Source organism: Anser anser (genome assembly GCF_964211835.1).
Source record: "Anser anser genome assembly, chromosome: 12".
Lineage (NCBI taxonomy): Eukaryota > Metazoa > Chordata > Aves > Anseriformes > Anatidae > Anser > Anser anser.
This window is the reverse complement of record NC_139733.1, coordinates 20,034,062-20,061,471: the sequence shown is the minus strand read 5'-3', so window position 1 is coordinate 20,061,471 and position 27,410 is coordinate 20,034,062. Positions and strand designations below refer to the sequence as shown.

Below are 27,410 nucleotides of genomic sequence, written 5' to 3'. Positions count from 1 at the left end.
ACACGTTTCAATACTGACTGAAGCCATGCTTGCTAGTAAAAATTCTTGGATGAGGACAGCACTGCCCAGGCTGAGTATGGGGCATGTAATGAACCACCACCCAACTACACACTTCCCAGGCCAGAAATGAAGAAACACTGTACAGAGTGCTACTGGTTTACAGCCGGCCTTACCTTTCCTCATGAATATCAATGGGAGTTTTATTCTTGACTTCAAAGAGTGTGACTGAGCCCAACATACCACACAGTTGAGCAATTTGAGCAAATGAGAAAACAATTTCATCACCAGGCATTCAACTAGTTTGGCTGCAGAGCCAGCTCACAAGCTCCTGTCACACACAGGTGTTGCCGCAAAACCACAGACACTGCAGCAGTGACCACACCGGAGTGTCAAAAAACAAAACAACAATACAAAACAAACCAGAAGGAAAGAAGGGAAGGCAAATGATGCTAAATGCCCAAATCCTTGAAGTGCTGCAGAAGGTAGTAACCTCAGTTTCCTCTGAGACTAGGTTCCCAACTCTGTCACCACAAAACAACTCGAGTGGAGCAGGACTCATTACCACTTTGATGAAAGTTAAACGTATGTATTTGTCTCATTCAATGATACATCCAATCTAATACTCCTTCACTATGGTAAGAGTAATATGGTAAAAGAGGAACGGTAAGCCCAGTTTTCTCTGCTCGATGCAGACAGACCATATATATGCATGGAGACATTTCAACCAGTGTTGCATCTCCCTCTCCACTTTGCTCTCCATTACTTCATCAAAAGCCACGCGGCCAAGTACCTTACCCTGCTGGTGGATTTTTGTGCTGTACTGCAAAAGCCATACATTTTAAATGCAACGGCGGGTGAAGAGAAGACAACACCTCCCTGAGGCCGTACCCCTTTTACCCTGAACAAGAAAAAGAAAGGCTACAACAAAGAGTAGAGCCGCATTGAAAGCAAATTTAAAAACAGACATCACTGAATTCTAGTGTCAACCACAGATAAAGTAACCAACTCTTCAAAATGGGCATGGACAGAAACGCTACAATGGACAGTTAACAGCACTAGTACTGAGCTCCATCCCAACGAGACCCAGTACACGCACACACTTAAAAATATATATAAATAAAAATACAGAGCTTGCTTAAAATTTCATTTATTTGTACGGTAAGCCAGAGGATCTTAATCAACACAGAAATGCACTGCTATGCCTCCTTGGGAGCTATAAACAATTGGTGCACTTGTCAAATAAAAATACACAAGAACCCGATGATACAGAAAAGGTACACAGCTCTGTACACACACACTCCTGCTGTGGAGGTAAGCACACACACACAGCAGTTTCCAGTTTCCTCTTGTAAGAAAAAAGAACTGATAACAAAGCTATCTAAGCCTCCTTTGTAAAATGCAGGCAAATAACCTAGAAAAGCTCTCACGTTATATAAATGATGCAACCAAGTGCTTCCCACTCTGGCAGTTCTTTGTTCTACAACGTGCATTTGTAACCTGACACTTTCTTAAATGGCTTTGGGCGAAAAGGAGGTGCTCAGCAGCTCTTAATATAAAGCCCCTATTTATCTATCTTCAGCAAGTTCAAGTATAATATAGCAAATTTAAAACCTGAATATTTGACGCTGATACAGCAAGGACTTGGTTACACACTTAACTTTATGCACTGCATATAAGCCTACTGACTACAGGCAGAATTCAGAGTATCAAACGCTCGCTGGCTCCGGGCTTACCTTCACCTAGCCAGGGCACGGCTCCGCGGGCTGCACCCTATTGCTTCCTTCTCCATGTTAAAGGTGATTCTTTGTTATCAACACATGCAGCGTGCTGGAGCGTCTGCTCCTTTACAGAAAACTATTTTGGTTTTCCCTTCTATGTTATGACACACCGCTAAACGTGTTACATTAACAAAGGTGTTTTGGTTACATTATACCGCTGGAAATAACTAAAATATGAGAGGAAGCAGAAAAGAGGATACAAGGTCTATGTAAGTATTTACATATCCCATTATTAAAATAAATGAAGGCTAATTTACATGAATTAGCCACAAGTACGAAATACGAAATGAATGAAAAATGGTTTCTAAATAAGATTAATACTAGAACCAACTACTGTTAAAACCAAAATACAATATGGTTTTGAAAGCTGTAATAGAATATAAATTAATAATTCTAACAACAGCAGAATCAAAGTTACATAATTGTTTTAATACACTTTGGAGAGTTCAAATTATAGCTTTTTTTTTCCCCCTCAGAAAAAGCTCAGCGGGGGGAACTCCCCCATTCTTCCTGCACGCTGATACCGTATGAACAGACTTCTCCATGTTAAAGCATATACTTCATACATTTTAATAGCTGTTGCGAACATAACACAGTTCTTTCTAAAAATAATGTAGCACCTCCTGTAAACATAAAAAGCAGTTTTAAAGTCTAATCATTTTATATGTAATTACGCCTTTGTTTTGTGATTAATTCCATTCCTTCATTTTAACGCAGGGTTTTGCTGAATCATGGCTTACACAATCACAGCCTCCTAAACTTCAGAGACTTACCATCGGTATTGCAACTGTCTGGGCAACAAGACTTTTGCTCTGCAACTTTCTGTGGCTTCTAGATACCATGGAAATGAGAAATTCAGAGAGCCCAGCATGCATCTCATCTATCCTCATTTGACCTACAGGCAGCTTTACCCTGATACTCAAAAATAAAGATCAAAAAGCAAGCTAAGATTTCTACAAGTTCTCAGTATTGCTAGCCTAAAAGGTTTGCTTATGTTAGCCTTACATTAATTTAAACTTTTTAAAACAGCATGCTGAGTTTTCCTTTCATTGCCTTCTGGTTTTGAAGTCTTAAAGGTCCATTTGCATTATGTTTTCAAGCTTTGCTCTATCTAGGAATGTAGTGTTTTTTAATGGCAACTAGAATTTCAGTTGAAATAGAAAATACTGAGGCGAGTTGTGTGAGAGAGCAACATCTAAGCTGAAGCTTCAATGCCTCTCTGGTTCCCATTAGGGAATTCTGAGCTTTCCATCAGAGCAGATGCAGAAGGGCCTCTGTCCTTTACAAGTCAATTTACACTTATGTGGCAAAGACTGTAAGATAATGTCTCTGACTCACAAAACATGCACAAATTGTGGACTGGAATTTGCAGCACAGAAGCGCGAACAGCAGACACGTCTGCGTGTCAGGCCCGCTTAGGGCTAGCACAGGCCTGCAGCGAAATTGCCAGGACTGCACACCCCCTGCTTTAACACCCCCTCTGCTCAGACGATTGGGTAGCGATGCAGTTTGCCACGCCGTGTCATTCACACATCACGCTCAGGGATGTGTCACAGCCACTTTCACACCCCGTGCATTCGGAAAAAGTTTGTCAGCACTTAATCCCGCGTGCAGCCTATCTGGCAGCCTGAGATGCCAGCAAGGTCTGTGTTTTCTCTCCTCTTGTGAGCTGCCACACAAGGAGAGGTATGTGCGCGCTACGAGTACCTTCTGCTGGAGGCTGGTTTTTATGAAGCTGTGCATCTGTCCTGCCTGGATAGGGCAGCAACCTCCAGAAGTACAGTTCTTCAGAAATCCTACTTTTTAACTTCAGAAACACATCCTACCCCTCTTCCACACACAACAGATATTTATCTCTAATAAATGCGTGTTACGTATACAGGATATGCAAACTGTATCCGTTTTCTTTTCCTTAGAGGAAAGCTTCATGCATCTCACCTTCCTCACCCCTCTCCTACTTGGCCTGTGAGACATAAAATGCAGTAATTTCAAGGGTGAATTTCTTTTGCTAAACAGACTTGGAAAGTAAGATAATTTTCTGCTGTTTTCTACATGCTCCCACCTACATGCACCCATTAGGGCTTGCTTACACTTAAAAGATGCTCTCTGAAAGTCTGCTCCTGTATCACTGCTCCTGAGGAATGTCCTTACTTTCTGTTCCCCAGTAACTTCTCCCTATCACCTCTCGGCCACTGCAAGTTTTAATAAGTTCTTGTCTGTGCATATCGTACGATGATCATCATACTTTTGACATCTAAACTAAATGAAGTACTTTAAATAGACATCAAAGCCTTCTTGTATCCCCTTTTCACTTTGAAGCTATCCATTATGATCCTAGCATAGAACCGTACCTCCAGGAGGGAAAGTGCCAGGCAGTCACATTTCTATGGCCCGGGCTTCTGGCAATGCCGAAAGCAGAGGTCACAGCCGGCATTCTGTCTCCCAACCTAGGTACAGAACAAAGGTTCTCCGTGGCATAGCATTGTTACTGCGCAGTAAATAGCGATTAAAGAGGATTAATTAAAGAGGCTTGATTAATTAAAAGCAGATCAATAATACCTGATTTTGGACTCTTCATTCACAATATTCTTGTACTGCATCTAAAGCAATGAGCATTACCGAGTTAGGGCATACATTCTTAAATCTGTAGGAGAGTGGAGGGGAAGACCAGGCCTGTACTCCATTCAAGAAAGGATTCTCTTTCTGTTGTGCATTACCTGTGCAGGTGCCACAGCTTCCACTGCATCACCTTCCCATTGCTTGTATGCTGCTTTGCTGTTTATGCTGTAATTATTTTCCATCTATTTCCATTGTGAGAAGCCCTCATAAAACTACTGAATAGCAAAGGGTAAAATTGACAATCACTAGACAAGAAGTGCTGTAAAATAAAGTGGACACTTCTATTCCCCTAATCTTTGTAAGAGAAATCTCAGGTCCTACGTGTGAAGAACAGCAAGTAATATACCTTCAGACAGAACTTCAATTTTAAGCAAATGCTTTCCCTATACTACAGTAAATTTTAACTCATCATGTGACAAGAGTGACCTTTGCTGTAATTTAGCATTTTCATGACAGCCAAGATTATTTGCCTTATCATTTCAAGAGTTATATCCCATACATATTAAATAGCTCAAATTGTCACTTCTTTGTTGAGCTTAAGTTCAGTACAAACTTCTGCACAACTTTAAAAAAAAAAAAGTACAGTGAATACAACTGTTCTTAAACAAATAACCAAACTCACTGAACAAAAATGAGAATCACCAACTCTCTGTGTGGCAACCAAGAGCAATGTAGGAAGACAACAGAATGCCTAAAAAAGGACAGTTTAGGTGGATCTCTAGGATTTCTTCTGTTTTTGTAGTTTGAGAGTTATTAAGAAATTGGATATGGAAAATAATACATTTTTTTCTGAGTAAAAGAGGTCATATTCTTCATTTAAATGCTTCATGATGTCTGAGTGCAAGAATGAAATACTCCAAGTAAAAAACACAGCTACGTTTAGTATCTGTGGTTGGCCCCCAGGTAGACAATGACACGATTTTCGTACACCTTCTTCATAGTTTTCTCAATTTGCTTCAAAAATACTTGTGGAATTCTCCCACATAAAGTGTGCACTGTGTCCAGAAACTTAGACTGAAGAGGATAGTACAAAGACTGGAAGAGATTGTCTTCAAATGGAAACTAAAGAAAAGAGAAAGAGAATTGTTAGTTTTCAGTAGCTATAAAATAGCTCTTTAGAAGTTGCTGTAAGACCTTTTATAGGGTGGGTGATGACCTGCACCTCACCCTTCCAATGTGCCATTAAACTTCAAACATCTGAAGTCTGGTCCGCTTTAGAGTGCTCGTTTTCAGAAAAGTTTGTCTGGGCATAATACCCGAAACAGTCAGCTTCCCAAAACTGCATTTCTAGAGTCCGTACTTCAAGGAAGGTCGCTAACAAGGCACACTGTTATGAAACACGTTTTAGAGTTGTACATGTACAAGTGAGGCAGTTACTTAAAGAAGCTTATTTGGAAAGCAAGAGCTGAAATCCTTTTGGATGGAACTAAAACAGGATGAAAACATCCTGCAGGAACATGCTTTACACATTCCAACTGCTAACAGGCTTCCAAGCCCATAGGACCAGTCCCAAGGCAGACTGAAACAAAACCTCTGAACACTCAGACTGCCAATACCAGGTCGTCAAAAACAGTTTGACTTCACAAGTGTGCTCTTATTGTGCAGAGCAACTTGCTGATACAGGCATGGCCTAAATCAACTCAGTCCTCTCCAACTCTCCTTACAAGACAGCAATGGATGGCTATTGCAGTGTTCTTCAGCAGAATTAGGGAACTTCAGCACAAATCCACGTGTCCATGCACATGCAGGTTATGAGTAACTACATTAGTTGGTAACTGTAAGTCTGTTATTTTCTATATGGCCCAGGCAGTCTACAACTTAAACTTTTCCTAATCAAAGACAAAATAGGGACCTGCGTGTCTGTACATGAGCCACTGAAATACTCTTCTGCATTCCCTGTGCCTTGAGGTTCCAGGTACTCAGGGAGTACAAGCTTTGGGCATTGGCATTTATGGACCAGATGTGCCGTGCCAGCAGAAAGAACTCCATTCAAACACTACTTCTACCTCCAGTATCACAGAAAAGCAATTTACTAGACGTTTTGATCAGAAGTTTGTTGTAACATGAGGGAAGATTATTCAAATCATCTCAGTAAAACAGGACAGGCCACAGCAACCTCATTATTTGTGACCAAAGGGTATTCATGAATCACAGCTCTGCTCAGCCTGATCTGCTGCAATAGCAATCTGAGTGAGCTGCTTAAAGCCAAAATCTACATGGAAAAAAAAGGACTGCCTCTATCAAAAGAAAGAACTTACATCACGTATCACTTCATAGAGTGCCTTGAACGTAGGCTGTTTGTCATCATGGTAGACACCTCTATTTCCATGCAAAATAGAGACACCTTCTTCTTCTGCACCTTTGCAGTTACTTCCATACATACAGTGGTCAGGCCGGTAGTTCCACTGACATGGAAACACGTAGAGACACTCTGCCAGTGTCAGTTGGGGGATTGGGAGGAAAAAAAGGAAAAAGAAAAAAAAAGACACATTAAATGAGTTACAACTTAAGCCACATTTCTGTGGAGAAGCTGGGACTGATGATCAGAAAAAATCAGTTACTTCTTTTACAAAGATCCAAAGCAAAACTAGACACAGAAGCTTCCCTTCCTCAGAGGATGGCTACGCCCCTCTCAGCACTGCTAGACTGGAACTGATCAGAAAAGAGGGGAGAGCAACGAAAAGGCTGGGTGCAAATATAAACCAAGAGTATATTTACAAGGTTAGAAATGACAGAATCAAACCCAGAGAGTATGAGATATGTGGCACTATTCAGGCTCTTCTGCCACGGGAGGAAGTTTCCAGAGTTCGAGAAACGATGGGGGAAGAGCACAGAGCACAGATAGGTATGCAAAATCCTGAATCCTTCTGGAGACAGCAGGGGAAGCTTGTAAAGTATATCCAGTGTTTGCTGCTGAAGCTTTCATTGAGGCTATGGCAATTTGTTAAGCTGAGACACAGCAGAGCGTAAGAGGCACTGTATTTTATCCATAGTCTTCCTAAGAGTTGTCATCCATTAATTTCAAAGGTCCGGATTATTTTGAAGATCAGATGAATTTCTCAGAAGGGCTTCTAACCTCATTTCCCCTACTGACTTTTTTTTAAGCTTTCTCCATACACCCACAGTATTTGTAACACGCTTACAATGAATCATGCCACTGCCTGTGACCTTTCTGCTACAGAAATGGAGCACAATGAATCATTCCACTACGCTGGCAGGTCGTGTCAGAAGCGCTGAAGATTGAAGTTTCCACTTGGCCTTTCCTAGCTTCCCAAGAAATGTGCAGCAGGTCCTGCATGGTTCTTGAGGAAGTGCGAGAAAATGTTTTTGAAACAGCTCTTCCCTAAGGGCGTCTCTAGCAGGAGATTGCTCAAGAGAGGGTAGATTATAAACGGTCTCCTTTCAGTCTGACCTACCACACATCCAAAATCACTCCCTGGTGTTGCTGGAAGGACAGGGAGGGCTGTGATTCCCCAATTCAAACTCTGATCCGGTTAACGGGGACTTTCCAGGAAGCCTGAGCAGATGTTTGCAAGTACAACCGCTCAGCAGGTCACTATGGGGAGAGGATGTCATCAGGTGCTTATCAGCTTCTGTACATGTTACTTGAGTATTCTCGATCTTCTCACCATGATGCTTTTGCACATTTTTTGCTGTCACAGCTGGGCTTGACCTCCAGCTGCTCTACGAGCCTTCAGATACATTAATCATCAGAACAGCCTTGGGAGAAAGGAAGGGGGCAGCTTTCCAGGCCCCAGGTAGCACAGTTCTGTGCAGTTTTAAGCCAATGCATCTATAGAAAGCCATCTGCGACAGTCTCAACTGATTCCTTCTTAGGTCAGTTTCAACAATCCAGCAGTTTAAAACCTCAGGAAAGTCTAGTTTGCTGTTTTAGTTGTTTCCAGTTATTTTGTTTTCTTTTCCTTGTGCAGTCTGATGTTACTTGATTTGTAAAAAGTTATTTACCAGTTACAAGGAAAAGGCAGATTATGGTGCAGAACAGAGTCTCAACATATGGATCTGATAGAGAACACTCATTGTGCTTTTTTTTTTTTCTCTCCACGCTTAAATTAGCGACTTGAGTTTGACTTTACGACCAATCTGGCTTCATCTTTCTCCAGAAGACCCTATTCCCGTAATATTTATGTCTTTCTGGAAATTAATTTATAATTTCTTTATGAAGATTTCTTCCACGTTGTATTTCCCTAGGATTGAGTCTAATGCACAGTGTATCAAGGACGCTGATGCTTGACATCTGTCTGCAATAAACAGATGTTAACTTCCCGCTTTGCTTTTGCTCTCCTGTATTTTCGGCTGGATTTGAGTACATCCAATTACCTCCACTATGACTCCTTAGAGTAAAAGGAAAGGGGACAGAATAAAGAAAGATAAATCCAAACTTCTGTTGTTCTGATTTCAAGCTCACTTAAGGGAATACAAGGTCACACAGGAAATGAGGAAAAGCAAATAAGGATGGATGCTTAGCACATTCCGAAGTGTGAAATAAGGTTCTCAGCTTCTTTGGAAAGCACCTACTATGCTGCAGTTTTGAAATCCTTGCATTTCTCAGATGTTACTGTTTTTGGAAGAGCTTGAAGTCATTTCTGCGTGATCTTCAAGGGAGCTGAACTTCCAGAAACTGCCTCAGCAGTTGTGGGAAAAAGACACGCCCTTTTAACATGAAGAAGCTTTCAGCTGCCAGTTCCTTGGAAACGTACACTCATGCAAGTAAGACTGAAAAACCAAGAGGACGGTAAGGACAAGCCAGAAATGTTGCAAATTGTTTATGGAGACATTGTGCAAGAGTGACAGGAATCTGATATATTATTTTGCTGTGCTTACAAGTATATACTGATTGGTCATGCTAACCCTCTGTTTGAGCCTGGATAGGTGGGGTACGCCGTCTGACCTCTGATAATATCTCGAGAGACAGGAGGTCCTCTAGAGCTCCTCATAGCACCAGAGCAAGCAGAATGTAGGAGGAGTAGAAAACACACAGCTAAACAGCAGAATATAAATGACACCATTCTGGGGCTTGCTGAGGCTGAGTCATTCAGGTGAGAGGCTAGAAGCACGTTTCTCAAAACGTAACTTTCAGTGAAGGAGGGCAGCAGGTTTTAAAGGAGGTATTTCAATGGCTGTTTCTGTTTTCTGTTTATAGGAACACAGTTAGTTATTTGCATAAGTGTCAGAATTCAGCTGGATTTCAGAAAAATAGACCATAATTCTGAAGAATGTTTGGCAACCTCATGCTCAGATAAACATCTGAAACAAAAATATTTTTCAGCTAGGCCCTGGTCCAGTGAAGCTCTTAAGCACATATGCAACTTAATCTTTATTTCTGCATTTGATCATGAAACTAACGTTATACTTATTTTCTCACAATCTCCAGAAGACAAATTTACATATTCATTAGAGCCAAGTATGAGCCTCATTATCCACACCACTTTCAGAAGTATTTTTATAGGTGGTAAATCCTACATGCACGTTAACATGATCTTCATGGCAGAGTACGCTATGCATATCAAAAGTAACAAACATAATTTTTTTTTTAATTTAGTGAAGTCAATAAATTTTCTCAGCACAGATAATCATGACTCCAAGAATCCTTACTTACCTGGGTTAAAGTAAAAAATAATATTTAGTAGATCCTGGTCTCCCCACGTAATGTAATTTTTGTACTTTTGGTATAGTGGATACAGCATTTCCTCCCAAGTCAAACCACTTGGTATCATGCTGTTCTGCAGGAAGAAAAACAGAAGCAATGGGTTAATCCTGGGTACAGTGATGTGATGTGTGACTCAGAGCGTGGCACCCACATATTCTTAAGTCTGCTAAGCCATGTCAGATACCTAGAAAAATGAAGAACTGCTAGGAAACATTGACCCGGATAGGGTTGGAAGAGCGGAGCTGACTGTGCTCTGTTAATCTAACTGAACAGGAAAGCAAGGTCTCCTGGGTCTAGCTCTGATGTCAGCTCCTGCTATTGAGAATCTTCCTATTCTGAGCAACAGGAGGGAGAAAATGTGGAAAAATGTAAAAATGCAGGGATGAGGTGAAAATTGAGGTATAGAAGTGAGGAAAACGCAAACTGAAAATGATCTTCCCTTCCCAGGGATTTTGATATTAAAAGGAAGTTTGTTTATTTTCTTAAACAAGCTGTTCCTGTAATGGTATGAGTAACCCCTGGCCGTGACTGAAGAACAAGACCACTCAGGGGGTAAATAATGTTTTTAAAGAGATTACAGAATACATGCTCAACAGAGCAAACAAAATTTAACATGTCAGGCCTTTCACAAAATTGGAAAGATGTCAGTTTAAAGAGGGAAAACATTCCCTTTTCATTTATATCGATTCACAGAATCACTTTATCTGCAGCAGGATACAAAATTTTATCTACAGCAGATGCAAACAGTTACAAATGTAACTGGATATTTACATCAAGCTTCTCAATTTTAAAACAACATAGTGATCACACTGAAGGTCCTTGAATTTCTCCTTTTATGTACCTGCAAAGGGAGAGCGTGCACTGTTGAAGATGATGTTTTCTCTACTGCTAACAGACCACTTCATCTGCAAGTTCTCAGTGCTCCAGCCCCATGTAGATATTTCACTTGTTTTAGTGATCATTTTCACAATAATTGGGTTTAGTACCCAAGTATGCATTCCATATTTTTTAGATTCTTAGTAATATAAACTTTATATAATTACCTACTAATATTAATTCTTAATATATCTCTGTTTCACTAAAAGATGTGAAAAATCCATAAATCACTACTTTCTGCAACAGCTGCCTTTCTTCTCACCTTGAACTGAGTGTTGCGTATCCGCGTTAAATTCATTAGCATCACTCCGGAATTGACTCCAGTTGTCCCGTAATACGGGTGACGCGCAAATCGACTGTACCAGCCAATCTTTGGTATTTCGTGTTCTGGGGCCATAGCAGCTAGCTGCGTTGAGTTAAATTCTTTCAGGATGTGCCAGATGTCATCGATGGGCCTCAGGAAGAGAACATCAGTGTCCACATAAAGGAGAGAATCCACATCCTTTAAAATAACCTTTTGGGTTTGCACAGTGAGGAGAGGAAGACAGGAACCAAATAGACAATAAAAATGAAGATTATTGGCAGAAGGTCAGTACTTCAAACTGATCATTTAAAAGAGCTGATTTATCAGCTAAATGCAGTTACATACAGGAACAACAGTTATAACTTGTTTGTTTGTTTCAACTGCAAAGCAAAAGAGCTACCAGACCACAAACGCTGGACTCTAAACTTCATATCCAACAATAATCCACTTACCTCTCAAAAATATCTGCAAGGCCTAATTAGTATCAGTTCAGAAATGAAATGCAAAGAATATATATTTACCTAATTTTGTTAGCTCTTTTAAAGAACTGTGCTATGCCTGTACAAAAAAAAATCCTACAAATACATTAACCAGTTTTAGAAAACATGTCATTTTTGCACACTGTATGACAAGGATTCTGAAAGGATTAGTATTGAAAATTATATACCATACAGTATAACATACATCTGCTACTCTGTATGTATGGAAAAGATGCTTTCAGAATCAGTCACAAAACCTAATTTGGATCGTCATCATGCAGTCAGATTGGCTACCACGGACCTTGATGAAACATATAAGCTTCCACCACAGACAGCTCATGTAAAAGAAAGCTTTTCATCTCCATTTGGGATTATGTTTTTCCTATTACAACCTTGTGTTCCTACACAAGGAGAATTACATTCAATATTAGTACATAAAAACGTTTTACGTTAAGACTACTAATCACAGAAATGCATACACATCCTCCTGAAGAACAAAAAATTGCCTGGTGAATAGAAATGTCCTCTTAAGACTTAGCAGGTCACATTCTGATCTCTGTTATCAGACTCTACACCAGGAATAAGCACAGTACAGTTAGTCAAGTCACAGGGGTGTAAATTGTAAATTAGATCCAGGATATTTAATCTATTCTTGTTGACAATGTTCCCCCTTGTGGCTGTCCAAGTGCTTACACGCTCATTCATTAATTTTTGTAGGGCAAATTATATAGTGCTTCAACAGCCTGAGAAAACTCCCTTGCTGTTTGCACCAGCTATTTGTAATGCTGTTTGTTAGGTAGCAAATACCATTAGCTAAGGTTCACCATCAGGTCCAACTGAATTTTTGTTGCTCTTCTTCATTAATTGCTAAAACTGTCCAAGGATTCCTCAAGGACTCAAATTTTCTTACTGTGGTCTCAGCCAAAAAGGCCACTTCTCTCCCTCTCTTTACTTGAAAGGCAAATCCAAAGGGCTATTGATTTACACCAGGCTGTGGAATGGAACCACCAGTCACTCGTCCAACTGCAAGGATACTAACATCAAATTCTCATATTTATGCAGATGTCTTAATACTACCAAAGAAATTGAATTTTACATTAATTGAAACGTATCACAATTAAAGATTACCTGTGAAAGACAGAGGGAACAACAGGATTCTGAACAAGTGAAAAAACCTGCTTTTAAGTATGCTCAGCAGGCATCCATTGAGATGCCAAACATGCAAGTACAGATTTGAGTGAGATTTTTCACCTGACTGCACACTTTGGGACTCCGACGGACATTTAGCCAAGTCTAACAAATTCCTGACATAACTGTATGTTCTTCCCACATAGCAGGACAAGCAGGAGAAGGCAAACGTCTGTACATCTGCTTACAAGAAACTGCACGTCAACAAGTCCAACAGTCAGAGCACTCTGCTGTACGGAAGGTTGTAACAATACACCTTCAGGACTTCTTTTTCCACATAAAACAGCATGTGAAGGTACCAATAATGAATGACACTAGCAGCCCAATAACACACTACAGAGCTGAAGTCCAATACTATAAAAAAAAAAGATAAATCCCAAAAAGATAGCTACTTCAAATCAACAGAAGACAGGTAGTTGAAAAGATGAAAAGGATGTTTAGCTTAAGGACATTCTGGATATTGCATGCTATTCTGTAGCACTGACACGCCCTAATTCATAGGGACCCAGTATGTGAATTCAAATAAAGATGAAAATACTAAAAATAAAAATTCCCTCCAAATTTAGTGTGAGACAGGTGATAACATTCAAATATGAAGAGCACGGTAAGAAGCTATTTGCCTGATGGACCCACGGCACACTGCAGACCAAATCAGGATTTTTATTTTTTTTTAATATATATATATATATAATATATATATATGGTAGAGAGACAAGTTGAGGCATTTCCTAGCAGAGGGTTAAGGGGGGAGTTTAAAGGGTGCATATAGGAACTCCTCTCAAGCATAACTGACAGTGTCAGCACTGCCTCTGCCAGCAGAAAATATTCTTTCAGTAACTGCAAACATACACAGAAATTTAAGCCTGTGGAAGGCTTAAACGGACTGTAACAATTTTCCAATATATAAACGGATTCAAGCAAGTATTCCAGTTCTTTGTCAAGCGGGTGCCTACAGGCATTCGACCCCATGCCTTCCGCCTTGTCTTCCTCCACTTAGATTCACAAGCTTTTCTTTCCTCATCTGTCAAAAGATTGCTGCCTCTCTGCAGTCTGAGGTGCTGCCCTGCAGGGACACCCAACAGGCTGAAAGAAAAGCTGCTCTCCTCCTTCCAAGCCCTTCACACTTTCCTCTTTCGCATGCGAAGTGTTAAGACTTATTTCAAACCTACACATGTCAGTCTGAATTGATCACATCCCTGTCTGGCTGTGCCTTGGGTAGAGGAATTTAATTTCAGAAATCACGTTTGTAGAGTTCCTTGCATAGCTCCCTGGATATTAATGGAGTTACACTGGGAATCAAACTTCATTTAAATACCTCTGGCATTCCCAACATCCCATAGGTTTCAGGCAGCTCTGTACCCAAGCTAAATAAGAGTTTTCAGAAAAATATGTTGTGCTTTACACAGACCTTAAAACAGTATTTATCCTTTCCTTATTCAAAAGCAAAGGAGAGGACAACACGCATTTTTGACTGCTGCTTTTCAACATCAAAAGCAGGTGAGCAGCAGGAGGCAGGCAGCGGTAGGAGACCCTGCTCCATCCGGCTCTGCCAGAGCAGAGCAGCACTGAGCCTGCTGGGGGCTCACCGGGGGACACGCTGGAGAAGATGCACACCCAACCTGCAGCATAAGCAGCACAAGATTGTGTCTGGTACTCCGAGTTTACGCTTGCTAGCACGCACCATGTAGACATACCTGACAGACTGTGATTTTTGAAACGAATGGTCAGGAATATGGGTTGACTGCCTTGTCTTCTTCCTCACTCTGCTGGCACTTGCAGCTCAGAAGAACTGTGATTATTTTTTTTCTTATTTGCAGCTATACAGTATTCTTAGCAAATCTGTCAAAAAGTTCTGCACAGAACTTGCTATATTTAGCCTGACACTTCACTTAAACACTCAATTAACTGCAATTTGATTTCACAACTTCTGTCTCTGTAGTTAGCAAGGTTGGCAAGTAATAACACACGACTGTGTAAACACATATTGGCGTATCAAGAAGCTGCGTTACCTAATGGTTTGCAACAGCCAGCGTGTCAATTTAGCAGAGCTTTATGCAAAATTAGGGACGAATCACAATTAAGCTCGCATCTCCATGCTAATGTAGCAGTACCATAAAGTTGAGTTACTAAACTTAATTGTAATTAGCAATTAACTCAAGCTACAAGAGAGAATTTTGTCTACATAAAGCCCTGGCCTCTATTCCTAGCGCTGTCACAGATCCACTGGGGAGGTTACTTCAGCATCCTCCAGAGGACATCTATAGAACAAGGATAATGTTAACCTGCCTTAAAAGCTCTTAAGTAGATTCAGTGTTTTGAGAAAGGTCGTAAATGTTAGTTACTATTCGAATTAAAATCATCCAAAAATCCCTTAAGCATTTTATGATACTTCAGCCGGTTGTTTGGGTAGCTCCAAAGCAGCAATGCAGAGCCAGCTGAAAGCCAGCTCTGTGGCACACAGCATTCATGAGAACAGACCACAGTTTTTCACCCTGTTTTAACATCCATGTCAATACCACCAAACGCTTTCAATGTAGCGATTGTGCTCTCAAAGGGGAAAAAAAACCACACAGATATTTAGGATTATCCTCAGTGATCCTATGGTCCAGTCGGACTAACAACCCCCACAGACATCCAGAACACTGAATAAAAACTGGCTTTGGGTGATGATTTATTTATTGGGAGGAAGGGGGGGAAGGCAGGAAGGAGAAGAGAATATAACCAACTTGGCTTACAAAGGTGATAGAAGTCTTAGCCTCACACTTCCTGCATGACTTTTGGAACTGAGCATTTCAGGGAATTTTTCAGTTTCCACATCTGTGAACCACACACAGCACTGAGCTGTATCACAGGGCTGTGTTCTGCCAATCTTCCTAACATTGCACAATAGCTGTCTCGGTTTGTATATAGCTGCCAACTGCCATAATGTCCGGGTACCTGGAATTTGATGGCACATGGACAAAAATTCTACTTGATAATGAAGATTTTACCACCCTACCTTCCTGTTACCAGAGATGTCAGGTAGTGACTGCTGAGAGCATTATCCTCCTAGTTTATTTTTAAGGTTTCATCCTGTGCTGATGATGATCCACATCTTTATTCTGCCTTTGCAGAACCCATTGACGGTTTTTTTGAAATACACTGCAGGAAAAGATTTAGACTTGTGAGATCACATGGAGCCTCTGTGAGATTACACAGCAGCCACTTCCCCTGCCGCTATGTAGCAAACGTAAGATCAGATGTCACAGAATGCCTCTATAAAATGTAGGATGCCATATGATCTTCCTTAATATTTTAGTAACCCAAATAGATTCAACAAATTGAGAATGTGTCCTTCAACCTGTTACCCAGGGCAGAACACTTCATTACTGCAAGCTGTAGGATCACATCCCATAGGCTCTAGCTTTATCAGCCAGTAAAACCACCGAAAGATTTTCACACAGTTTTCCTTTAACACATTCCTCGCTCCCTCCTGTCCACTTTCACATGCCTGCTGTCGCTGCCGAAGAGACTGCTTTGGCAGGAGAGGCACTCGTGAATCAAAGGCTCGCATTCCACTCAGGCTTCGCATTATCAGGAACAAGACAATTTGCACAACTGAGGGCTGAACAGCTGATCAACTCAACCACTGCTCTCCTGGGGTCCTCCCGAAATCCAGGCACATTTAGAAATGTAGAAAATGCTTAGGGCCGGGAAGGAAGGGAGGGGAATAAAAAGGATATTGACATCCTGTTGATATATTTAAAAAGTCAAAATATTCCACTACACAACAACACTCGAAACCCTCTGCTCCCGCTGTGTGCGGACTGGACTTCTACAGCTCTGTCTCATCCAAAGGGGACATCAGAACCTAGTCATGGAGTAACAATAAACGTAACGGTGGCTGAAATTACCCAGAATAAGGTTCTGGCAGGTTGTGAACTTGAGTGCAGAAGGCCAAGTGGACACTTGCCACCTCCGCTCTCAGCACAACTTACTTTCCTCACTACCTTCACATCAAAGTAGTGTCAGCAGCAACTGCTCTGGGACAACCCAACCTCCTGAGGGTCAGACACCTCGGCCTGGCCACACATAACACCTTGCAATTGCCCCGAGAGAAACAAACATTTACAGTCAGGCTGCCTCACAGTTTTCCCAAGAAAACACCTAACAGTCTAATCATTCCCTGCAAGAAGTCGCTGGGGACACCAAACTTCAGCAACACACAAGTGACAAAAAAGGAACCCAGAAAGCACTGCCCAGCCTCAAGGAATTGTCATCGATACATAACCCTTTTCCTGTCTTCAGGCGGCTGATGACAAATATAAGCCAGGCCATTTCTGTGACAAGCGTCTCTACCAAAGTGACAAAAAATACCACAGTCACAGGAAGAGCAGAGAATTGTGTTTTCCTAGTGAAAACATCCCCATGGGAGTAAATCCTTACAACTGATCTGTATAGAACAAGCTAACACTTGGGGATTATTTTCCAGGTGATCTAAATATTTACTCAGGGAGCAGAGGATCCCTGCTGAAGCTGGAGTTACTTCCAGCCCATCTGGCCTTTGTGCATTTGAAAATCTACCCCTAAATGGCAGATAAACAGAACTGCTGACGGCACATATTTTCTCACATATGTATTCATAGGCTAACGTATCCGGACGTGCAGCTGTCTCCTGATAGTTTCCATCTGAGAAAGTAGAGATTTCTTTGTCCCCCCATTTCTCATTAGACAGCAATGAAGAAATCTGGACCATGTGAGCAGCATGTCACTTCACTGGAGTCACCCCTGCCAACAGCAATGCACGAGATAATTTGTTGTTTGTTCTCAATTCCACAGAAATTGCTTTATGCAAAACTTCTTTCAATTTTGCATATTTCTGCATATGCAAAATTGTTATCAACACCTTATTTCTCTCCAGCAGCCTTACATAGTTTCCAAGTTTACGACTCTTAAGAGCACACTGGAATTATTACCTTAAGGGCAAATCTTACAGTCTTGGAAAAAGAAGTACAACACAAGAAAAGGGATTCCTGAAAGCATCAGTCTGAGGACTAACATATGGAAAGGGAGATACTGGATAAAGAGGATATGATGACTGCGCGCTGAAAAGAATGTTATTTATGGAAAGCACGCAGCATCTACCCTGAAAGAGCTCTCGTGCTGAGTCTTAAGTGGAAGTTCCACTGAGAGACTAGTGGAACTGCACACAAATAAGAAACACATTTTTTGCTAGCATAAAAAAAAAAAAAAGCAAGGTTGGATTTCTAGTTTGTTGTTTTTAAGTGGCAATAGTGCAGGTTAAAATATCTTTAAGCAGATATTTTAGCCCGAAAATCATTTTAATATTATATCAGCGAAGCTTCCCTTCTGTGGAATTAACCTTTTCTTGAAGCGAGCTACTCAGAAAGCCAGGTGCCTTACCGGAAGAAAAAGGCGCTGGGCAGCACATGGTTTGAATAACTTTTTCCATTCCTGAGCATTTCCTACTGAGAAGGTTATTGGATAAATGTTGTATTCAAACTTCTTTGTGTATGAGGAGGGCCATTCCCGTAACTAGAAGACATGAAGGGAGGAATTATACAATACATGTTATATTGCTTTTCTTTTTTAATATGCATGTGTAATGAATTTAGAAACCACTTACAGTAACAAAGTACTTACTTGCTACTTGTTGATGTCAGGGTAATTTTGCTCCAGGATTTGCAGCATATAAGTGACTCATGTATTTATTTACCAAATGACAAAAAAACTCACCTTCTTCTCGAATTCTGGCTTAAGGGAATCCTCAGAAAAAATGTGAAAACAGAGCCTCCTGTTGCTGAAGAGAACTGCTGATTTCAGCATGATTAGCGTCTCTTCCAGCCGGTCCCCACACGCCACAACTGCCAGATGCATACATTGTAGAGACGAAGGCTCTTTTGAATGTTTTTGTTCTCCAGCTTTCCTGAAAATTCATAACAGGCATATAAAAAAATACTGAGGTAAACAAGAAGATAATTTTGCACCAACGAGAGATGAGGGTTTTTTCTTCCTCTCCATGATGTAGGGGATCAGAAAGGTTTTTTTCTGATTAGACACCCACAGAACATGCAGGTGAGAGGCCAGATTTTGTTAATCAAGACAAATCAGGAATCTTAAAATTACAAGAAAAAGAAATACGCTATTCCCAGAAATTTATCTGGGTTTTCCTACGTTTCTGGGCTGGCATAAATCACAGCACTATATCCACACACAAAACTAATTCAGTAGCACCTCAAAGCAGATAATGGCTTGCTAAGTGCAAATGATAGCTTTTCTCTCCAGCTTGGAGGTTACAAAGCCAGAACGGGCTTACTTCTACCTAGCCAACCTTCAAACAGAGTGGAGGTTACAGAACTATATCCAGTAATTTCATTTCAGGACCGTAACTTCTGGCTAGATTGGCACAGGACAACCAATCATATATAAATAAATAACTCACCCATCCATATGCAAATTATTTTAACAGTTAATTAATCTGGCTTTTAAAAATGCATGCCTTAATCCTGGCCCGAAGGTACTGGCGTAGCTTCAAAGGACTGCTTTCCATTTCACTGGATGGAATCCCTGAGATTTTACTAAAATACAGATTTTTTAAAAACAAACACATTTATTTGTCCCAGATGAATCAGTCTATATTCCGCAAGCACTGTAAGGCCAAGCTAAGGGTTTTTCACTTAACACCCATCTGTGTGGATGTTACAGAAATTTCAGCCAGACCGCAGGAGAATCTGCATGTAAAAGGCATATTCAGGCTACTTGCTACTCAGAAAAATCAGAGGTTCCTTTTTGGGACCTGAAGACATTCTGAAAACGGGGCCTTTTGGCTGTGTCCTCCCCCCCGCAGTCAGTACGGAGGTAAAATCACATCCTCCAGGAATGCTGCTACTGTATTGTATTCACATTCCAACACGGATTGCATTTATGCTCCGTTAGATGGATTCATGGTGACAAAGGAACTAAATCACGAGCATCGGAATCGTTCTAGTAAAGTTCAAAAGGCTAATCGTAGATCACTGCCAGCTCCTGACAGACTGCCTAGCACAGGACATCAGCCCCTGCCTGCTCTCTGCACACAATTACATACGTACAATTAATCACTAAAGTTAATACTATAAACAAAAGTTCTAAATAAAGAGAAAAATTACAGTTAATAAAGCTGTCATTATCCTTTCCCACACATTAAAGTGCAGCTCAGTGTAACGGCAGCGCTCTGTACCATGGGGTAATCCACTTCTGTGTTGAGGAATACCAGCCCGGCTAGACAAAGCAACATGTTTCATGAATGGTTTAAAGTCTTGGGCTTTAGTCTTAATTAAACCCCAATTTCATCAGCGTATAAATAATAGAACACTACATCTATGTGAAGTGGTATTTACTTACCAACCTATTAGTGTAAAAACTGCTGAATTATTAAAGTGAATAATTAGCTGCTCACACAGATCCTGCTTCCCCCCATGCTACCCCCATCCCTTTAATGTTTCCTCTTAATTGAGTCTCTAAATCAAGCCATATGCAGGATGAGAACTGCTCTGATACAGCTTGTGGCAGTGGAAGTCACTGGGAGAGGGACTAAAGCTTTGTTTGTGACACTTCCAAACCCTACACCGAAGCGCTACGACCTTTTGCCAACATTAGGCACAGCGAACTCGTCGTTCTGCAGCTGTTTTGTGTTTTGTACTGAGAAACCCCGTACACGCAGACGGGCGCTTCCAACAAACAGACTCAGCAGAAGAAGCCCCTCGATGAAAGCAGACAGCCCCATAAGCCCAGGGGAGGCGTGGAGGAACAGGAGGCATCCCGGCTGCCAACACGGACACCGTCCTGGCTCCGGAGCGGAGGAGAAACCTGGGCCTTGCAGTAATTATCAGTCACGAGGAGCTGGGCTGAAAGCATTCAGGAGCTTGCAGTGGTCTAAGCAGGAATAAAAAGCCTGAGAAAAGGAGCAGGAGGTAGTGTTTGAGCTACCTCATTAGTAGTCTGGGACACCGAGGGCAACAGTTAGCGAACAAAGCTGCAATGAGGAGCAGAGGGATGTTGGAAGATGACAAAGAGCACAAGATTTTGTCTTTTTCTAAGTACAACTCACAACTTAACGACAAGGCCTTCTCTAAGATGAGATTTCCTACGAGGCCCACTCCTGATTCAATGCTGTCCATCTCCTCTCATCACAAACGCTCACCGTGCAGCTACCGGTGGGTGACGCACACCGACTGGGCAGCCAAGGGTTTTCTGAACCTGCCTGCTCAGATGCTCCTAAACGCTACAAGAAAAGGGACAGACCAAAGATGCACGCTTTGTTTCAAAGGATGCAGCACGTCAAATACTACAGCAAGCAGTGCAGAGGATGCAATTAGTTACGCAAAATAAAAACCAGCTGGCAAGCAAGCAAGATTATACTGCTAGGTTACATGCACCAAAGACACTCATAGGCGTTTGAACCAGAGAAGTACTCGGGCAGTGGCTGAGGGTGAGCGAGCACCATTTGGGGCTGTTTCAGTAACTCAGCCCCTGCAAAGCTTGGGGTGAGTCGTTAATTCCTCGTGCTTTAGTTGCTCTGCCTGTAAAAGTAGGAACGGCTGTTACAGTACTAACAGTTGCCTACCTCTAGAGAATTCCATACATATTAAAAAGGGCACACAGATCCACAGAGAACCATAATTATTGTTATTAGCAAATTCTTCCTAACATGCACACGGGCTTTCGTTCATTTATAGTCCAACCTACTGGTTACAGATACAGTCTATAATTGGACTTTATGGCCTAAATTAAATGTTTAAATGCATCTAACGCAATACAATGACCTGGTCCTTAAAATGTAATGTTTGACCAGAACAAATAAAGAAATTACATACACTAGGTCTTTGCTACCTTGCTCCCCATCTTCTCATTTCAATACATAAATGTAGTTTGTCAATATATTAGCAATCTAACTAATATAACATTACGTCAAACCCTCTGCTCTGTTCCCTGTTTTACCCATCTGTTCAGAGAAAATAGCTTCCTGCTTTCCCTTTCCTTCTGTTCCCCATTATTATATGACTTTAAAATTAAGCACTGCTGCCTAGGATTACGCATTGCAGAAAGCCTAACAAAATACCAGCAGAATAGATCCCTGTGAAACAGCTGAAGCCAGACTTGGTAGGATGTAGCACGACAAAATACTTGTAGCAAAGGTCTCCCAGCAATACACACCAACCAGCTCCTACCCAGATGCCCAATGGCATTTTATTTACTGCATACATTTTTTCCTGACAGGCATGCTTGTTGACATCACAGAAGAAGCCTGAGTGCTCCAGCACAATAGCGTACATTTCTAGGCCTTAAAGTTTGGATTACATGCAATTTTCTTATTAGTCACAGCCAAAGTGTCTCAAACGTAATTAACCCAAAACCTGTCTAAATCAATCCAGATCCATTCAAAATAATGCATTCCCATCTCATTACGGAGCCTCCTAACCCATTCAAACCTTCAAATTTATTCCAGGGAGAAAGATAATGCATGCAGATTCTTACAAAATGCAATATAGTTGTTAGCTTTTGAAACCTTCTTCTTATTATGATCTCATTTACTCCCGCAGCATAAACAAGGTTAGATTTAGGCAATGTATCAAAACGTGATTCACTGTATGGGCTCCCTTCCTGCGCCTCAACACTGAGTCAATGCCCCAACAGTGGCTCCGTTACATGAAACACTCTCTCACACCTTAAAATATAAATCAGAAAGGCTCAAAATGTTTAAAGTTTTCTCACTTTAATGCAGTTGCACAAAACTGACTGTAGTCGCTGACAACCAAAGAACTGTTGAAACCTCTTCCTACCACTCAGACAAAGGGGGGAAAACACTCAAAAGTAGAACGGATGTTTGCATCTTCTTCTTTTATCAAGGGTGCTCTTTGTTAGAGAAGTATGAGGTCTTGGGGCCGCCACCGCAGTATTATGGGCCATCAACCTCAAGCCAAACTTGCACGTGTGCACACAGGCTGCAAAGAGAGAAAAAGTGTCTTGACTGATTGCCACATAAGAGATGTTTTGCTTTGGGAAAGTTACTTCCAGGGAAGCAAACATCCTGGCAGAGGTTCACTTCCCAAGCCTTGCCGCGCTGGTTTAATAGAAAGTGTGGTCACATCTGCCCTTCAAATGTAAAATAACCCTTTTGCTTTTTGATGCTTTGCACACATCGGTCTGGCACGTACTTGTACTTACGCACAGGAAGAAAATCTTACTGAAGGCCCAGGACTTCTCACTTCCGAGAGGAAGGATCAGTAAACCGCATCAAAACCACACTTTCCAAGCTAACCAGAAACTCAAACGTAACGCTTATCTCCAGACTTGCCAAAATCATCTAATGACCGAGGCAGCACACGTACCCCTGTTTCCTACTCCTTGCCAGGTCCCAGCCAGATGGTACTACGTGGCCCGTAGAGCTCTTACCACGGATCACTACTTGCATAAGGAGAAATTTCTTCAAAACTGAAAACGAATGCCTTCTGTTGTTCTCATGAAACTACAGAAAGCAGCATTAGAGACTCGTAGTTAAACTACATTTGTGAACCTGCAAAACTACCTTGCCTGCAGCATGAGTGGTTCTTAAAAAACAAACGCGCGTTCTAGACTAGGCATTGATTATTTCTGAACTCAGACCAAAACCTGACTAAACTACACTAATCAACTCAGCAAAACTGAATTTAAACAACTTTTTACATTTACACAGACACAACTTCACTGAGGTTATGTGACTTACTCACACAGGCTGCGTATGAACGCATACACCACGGTCAGACCACAAGATCTTACATAGTCATAATCGGATTTTTTATCCTGCAGGAATCGGCTACATCACACATAGCCTTAAAATAATTTTGTAAATCTCCCTTGGCTTGTAAGGAGTAACTAAAATAATCACTATTTTTATGTTAGGAATGAATTGGCAATAACAACCTCGATTCAGCGTATCAGTTGGATGTGCTTTTCTGTAAGGACATGCCCAAGCAAAGCCTACTAAATGAACGGGAATACCCACTCCTGAAGTCAAGAACTAGTTCAATTATTGTCAGTTTTCCTTGGTCCAAATTCAAGCCCCCTGGAAACAGCCTCCATACTGCTTTCAGTATATTTCGGATCAGCCTTTTTACAATAAGCTGATCCTCCCACCTGATACCTTCACCGTGCTAGTGCGGATGTGATCTGTACTAGCGTGGCACCTGTTAGCAGGTGCTGCTTCCTTTCCGAGAAGGCAAGCACCTCCTCGACTTGGACCACGCTATGTCACTCCCCCTAAATTATTTTTGTATGGATACCCTCAACAACTACATTTTATTTTGGTAGTACCTAATGCAACACGGTTTTTCAGCAAGGGTCGTAATTGGGCCCTTAGAATTGTGCTTTTCAGTGAAGCAAACTCTTGCTGGTGTCAGTGGTGCAGCATCGCATGCTGCCAACAAATGTGAGAAAAAAACGAAAAAAAAAATCAAGTTGAAGAAAAGTTGAGATACATCACTTCTCTCTTTTGCTGTTGTTCTGTGTTGCAGAACAAAAAAAAAGTTTACAACTTTGGTCAAAAATACTTGCAAAGTCATCAATAAATAATAGAAAAGTCAGATAACGTCAACTTTTGGAACATGAAGATGCTCGCTGAAAAGCTCATTGAAATGGAGCAGTTGTTTAACAGAGTTTCATGCTTTCCAGGCTCTTTCCCTCAGTGTTCTTCTCGATTTCCATGATAATCGCGGAGATATGCCTTAAAGAAAAATGACTTCAGGAGGTACAGTTGCTAGTGGAAATAATCCTGCTTTAATACACGCATTTGAATTCTGTCCATGACGCATTCTCAGCCACAGTAAACATCTCCTGCATTCAGCAGGGCAACAATGCTTGTAAGAAACCAACTGCTTCAGTAAGTTAAGGAATAAGAGCTCAAAAACCAGGAATAGTTTTCATTCAGAACATCTCTGTGAAATCACGAATGAAAAGCACAAAGACATACCAAGTTAATTAGATATATGAGGTCACACTGACCATAATAAAGTTGGAATGCGACGGGGAACACAGTCCTCCACCCACTGAAAGAACACGCTGCCTCTATCTTTTTCTGAAGTAGATTTTTTTTGTAAATATTCACATTTTTAAGCATTCCATCTGTGAGGTACTAGAAGAGGGAGTTGAAGACAGCACGATTTCAGTCCCTTATGATAAAGTACTTTACGTGTAAAGAGCAGTTAAAACAAGACGTGGACAGCTTAGAAGCTGTCGGCGAGCTGCTGGCTCACCCGCCCAGGACACGGCAGGACCACGCAGCAGTTACCAGCCACCTCGCACCTTCCTGCGGCACCAAGCCACCCTCCCCAGCCGCGGTTTCGGAAGTGACAGCACCTCCCCACGCAGCCCAGCCGGCGAGGCCCTCACCGCACCCCACACCCCCCCCCCCCAACCCCGGGGAAGAGCCTCCCCTCCGGGGCACACCGCGGCTTTACGCCCCAGCGGCCGTTCCGAGCCCCCCCTGCGCCCCACTCGTGTCAGGGGCAGGCTCGGGGATGGGGGAAGCTCCGGGGCTTTACCTGGCGCCGGCTCCCCCGGCCCCGCTCCTCCGCGGCGGGCTCCGGCCGAGGCGCGGCTGGCGGCGGGCGGCGGGGCGGGTGGAGGGCGGCGGGCGGGGGGCGGCGTGGCGGCCGGCCAGCAGGTAGAGGAGCAGCAGCAGGCCGGCCAGCCCCAGCAGCGCCGCCGCCACCTTGCAGGACAGCCGCATGGCCGGGGGGGGGGTGGCGAGGGGCTAAGGGCCAGGGCTCGCCCCCGCCGCCGCCGCCGCCATCGCCCCGAGCGGCCCCGAGCGGGGACGTGGCCGCCGAGCCCCGGCCGGCAGCGGGGAGGAGCCGGGCCCCACGGCACGGCACGGCCGGGAGGGGCCCGGGGCGGGACCGGCACGGGGGAGGCGGCTCGGGGTGGTCCCGCTGCCTCCTCCGGGGGGAGGAAGGCGGCCCCCGGTTAGCGGCCGGCCCCGCGGCTAGCGGAGGAAGGCGGCCCTGCCGTCAGCGCCTGCCGACGGGCTCGTGTCGTCCCGCCCGCTGCACGGGGTGAAGTGAAAGTTAGTGAAGGAACTCACGGGCGTACAACAACGGGAGTAGGAGCGGTGTCTGACTTCTGGGACTTGCGCTGGAGGGACTGAGCAGTCACACAGCTGTGCGGCATCAGCAGGGAGAGCAACACCGCCGGCTTCGCAGGAGCAGCAAGGTTGGGAAAGGCCTCCAACACCATCGTGTCCTGCCACCCTACCACCAGTATCGCCCACCAAACCTTGTCCCCAAGTGCCACGTCCAGCTTTCCTTAAACACGTTGGGCAACCCCCTCCAGAAATAAGCTTCAGAGCTAACCTCACAGAAGTAAATCCTGCTTAGGTTTGTAAGCTTATTTATCGCCATTAAATGTGTAGTATGACAGAAACAGAAGGATTCTTGCTGCCCCATGGGGCTGGAGCACACACTATTCAAAGAACAGTGGCACAAACACTGGAATAGGGAGCAGGAGCTGTAGCCTCACCCATCCCTTGTGGTCTTAGTGCTTGAGCTCAGACTCGTTTCAGCTCCAGGGAATGCTGTGCCAGACAACAACCGTGAGCTAACAAGCTGCACTGGAGCAGCCCCGGGGCTCATGCCAAACACAGTTCTCCTGCTGTCTCTCACCTCTCTCTGGAGATGTGCTCTCCATCAGGCTACTTAGTCTGCTAGTTTTAAAGTAAATCCTCAATACTGCTGCTGTAATGTGAAGACCACCACAATGGCTGCAGTGCTACCGGAGGGAAAGCACGTCATCGCAGACAGGTAACCGCAGGCTGTGAGGCCAAAGCCGCTTGAACTTGCGGGTCAGGACCTTACCAAGGTAAGGATCAGTGTACAGTAAATGATGCACCTCACACAAAAGGGTGAATCTTCCTGCTGCACAGCCCTGCTCTGCAAAGTCATATTTACTTTGAGGCTAGGTCTCCGAAGAGCTGGTCCTTCACTACTAAAATGCATTCAGTGGCTGGCAAAGCTACACAGCTTGGCCCTTTTGTACCGATGTCACGACAAGTCTTCACCAATGGTATCCTAAAAAATACTTAGCCTTACTATCAATGGAGATGTGAAGAAAATGTACTGTTTCAGAATTTCATCCAACTTTGATTCTGAGCAGATGTCAAAATATAAATTACTTCATACAAGGAGAAAATAGCAATACTAAATGAGAAGCTACAGAAAAACCACAATGCATAACCATATGCTCTCTTCAGAGAATGTATGTACCACGACAAAACCCTACCAAACTTCCTTCCTAATAAAAATGATTATCAATAGCAATCCCACGAAATCCTCAACCGGTGCAGCGTATGATTTTATACTACTTATCAATAAAATTTATTTTATATGTAGGAGATATGCCAGCAATGTCTGTGTAAAGATACCAGGATAAACATTATGAAATCTGCAAAACATTCTAAGGGATTTTTGAGATTTTTCCCTTCATTT

At 42.6% G+C, this 27,410-nt stretch overlaps 1 protein-coding gene across 1 annotated transcript; it reads right to left on the bottom strand.

Moving 5' to 3' along the window:
• Positions 1–1,131: 1,131 nt before the first annotated feature.
• On the bottom strand, positions 1,132–25,811 carry GXYLT2 (glucoside xylosyltransferase 2). The gene is made up of 7 exons (XM_083795094.1): positions 25,470–25,811; positions 18,649–18,838; positions 18,316–18,447; positions 11,204–11,455; positions 10,015–10,138; positions 6,656–6,828; positions 1,132–5,459 (listed from the first exon to the last, which is right to left on the bottom strand). Exons 1-7 carry the CDS (start codon positions 25,655–25,657, stop codon positions 5,277–5,279), a joined length of 1,242 nt encoding a protein of 413 aa, XP_083651220.1. The 5' UTR covers positions 25,658–25,811; the 3' UTR covers positions 1,132–5,276.
• Between the last annotated feature and the right edge of the window lie 1,599 nt (positions 25,812–27,410).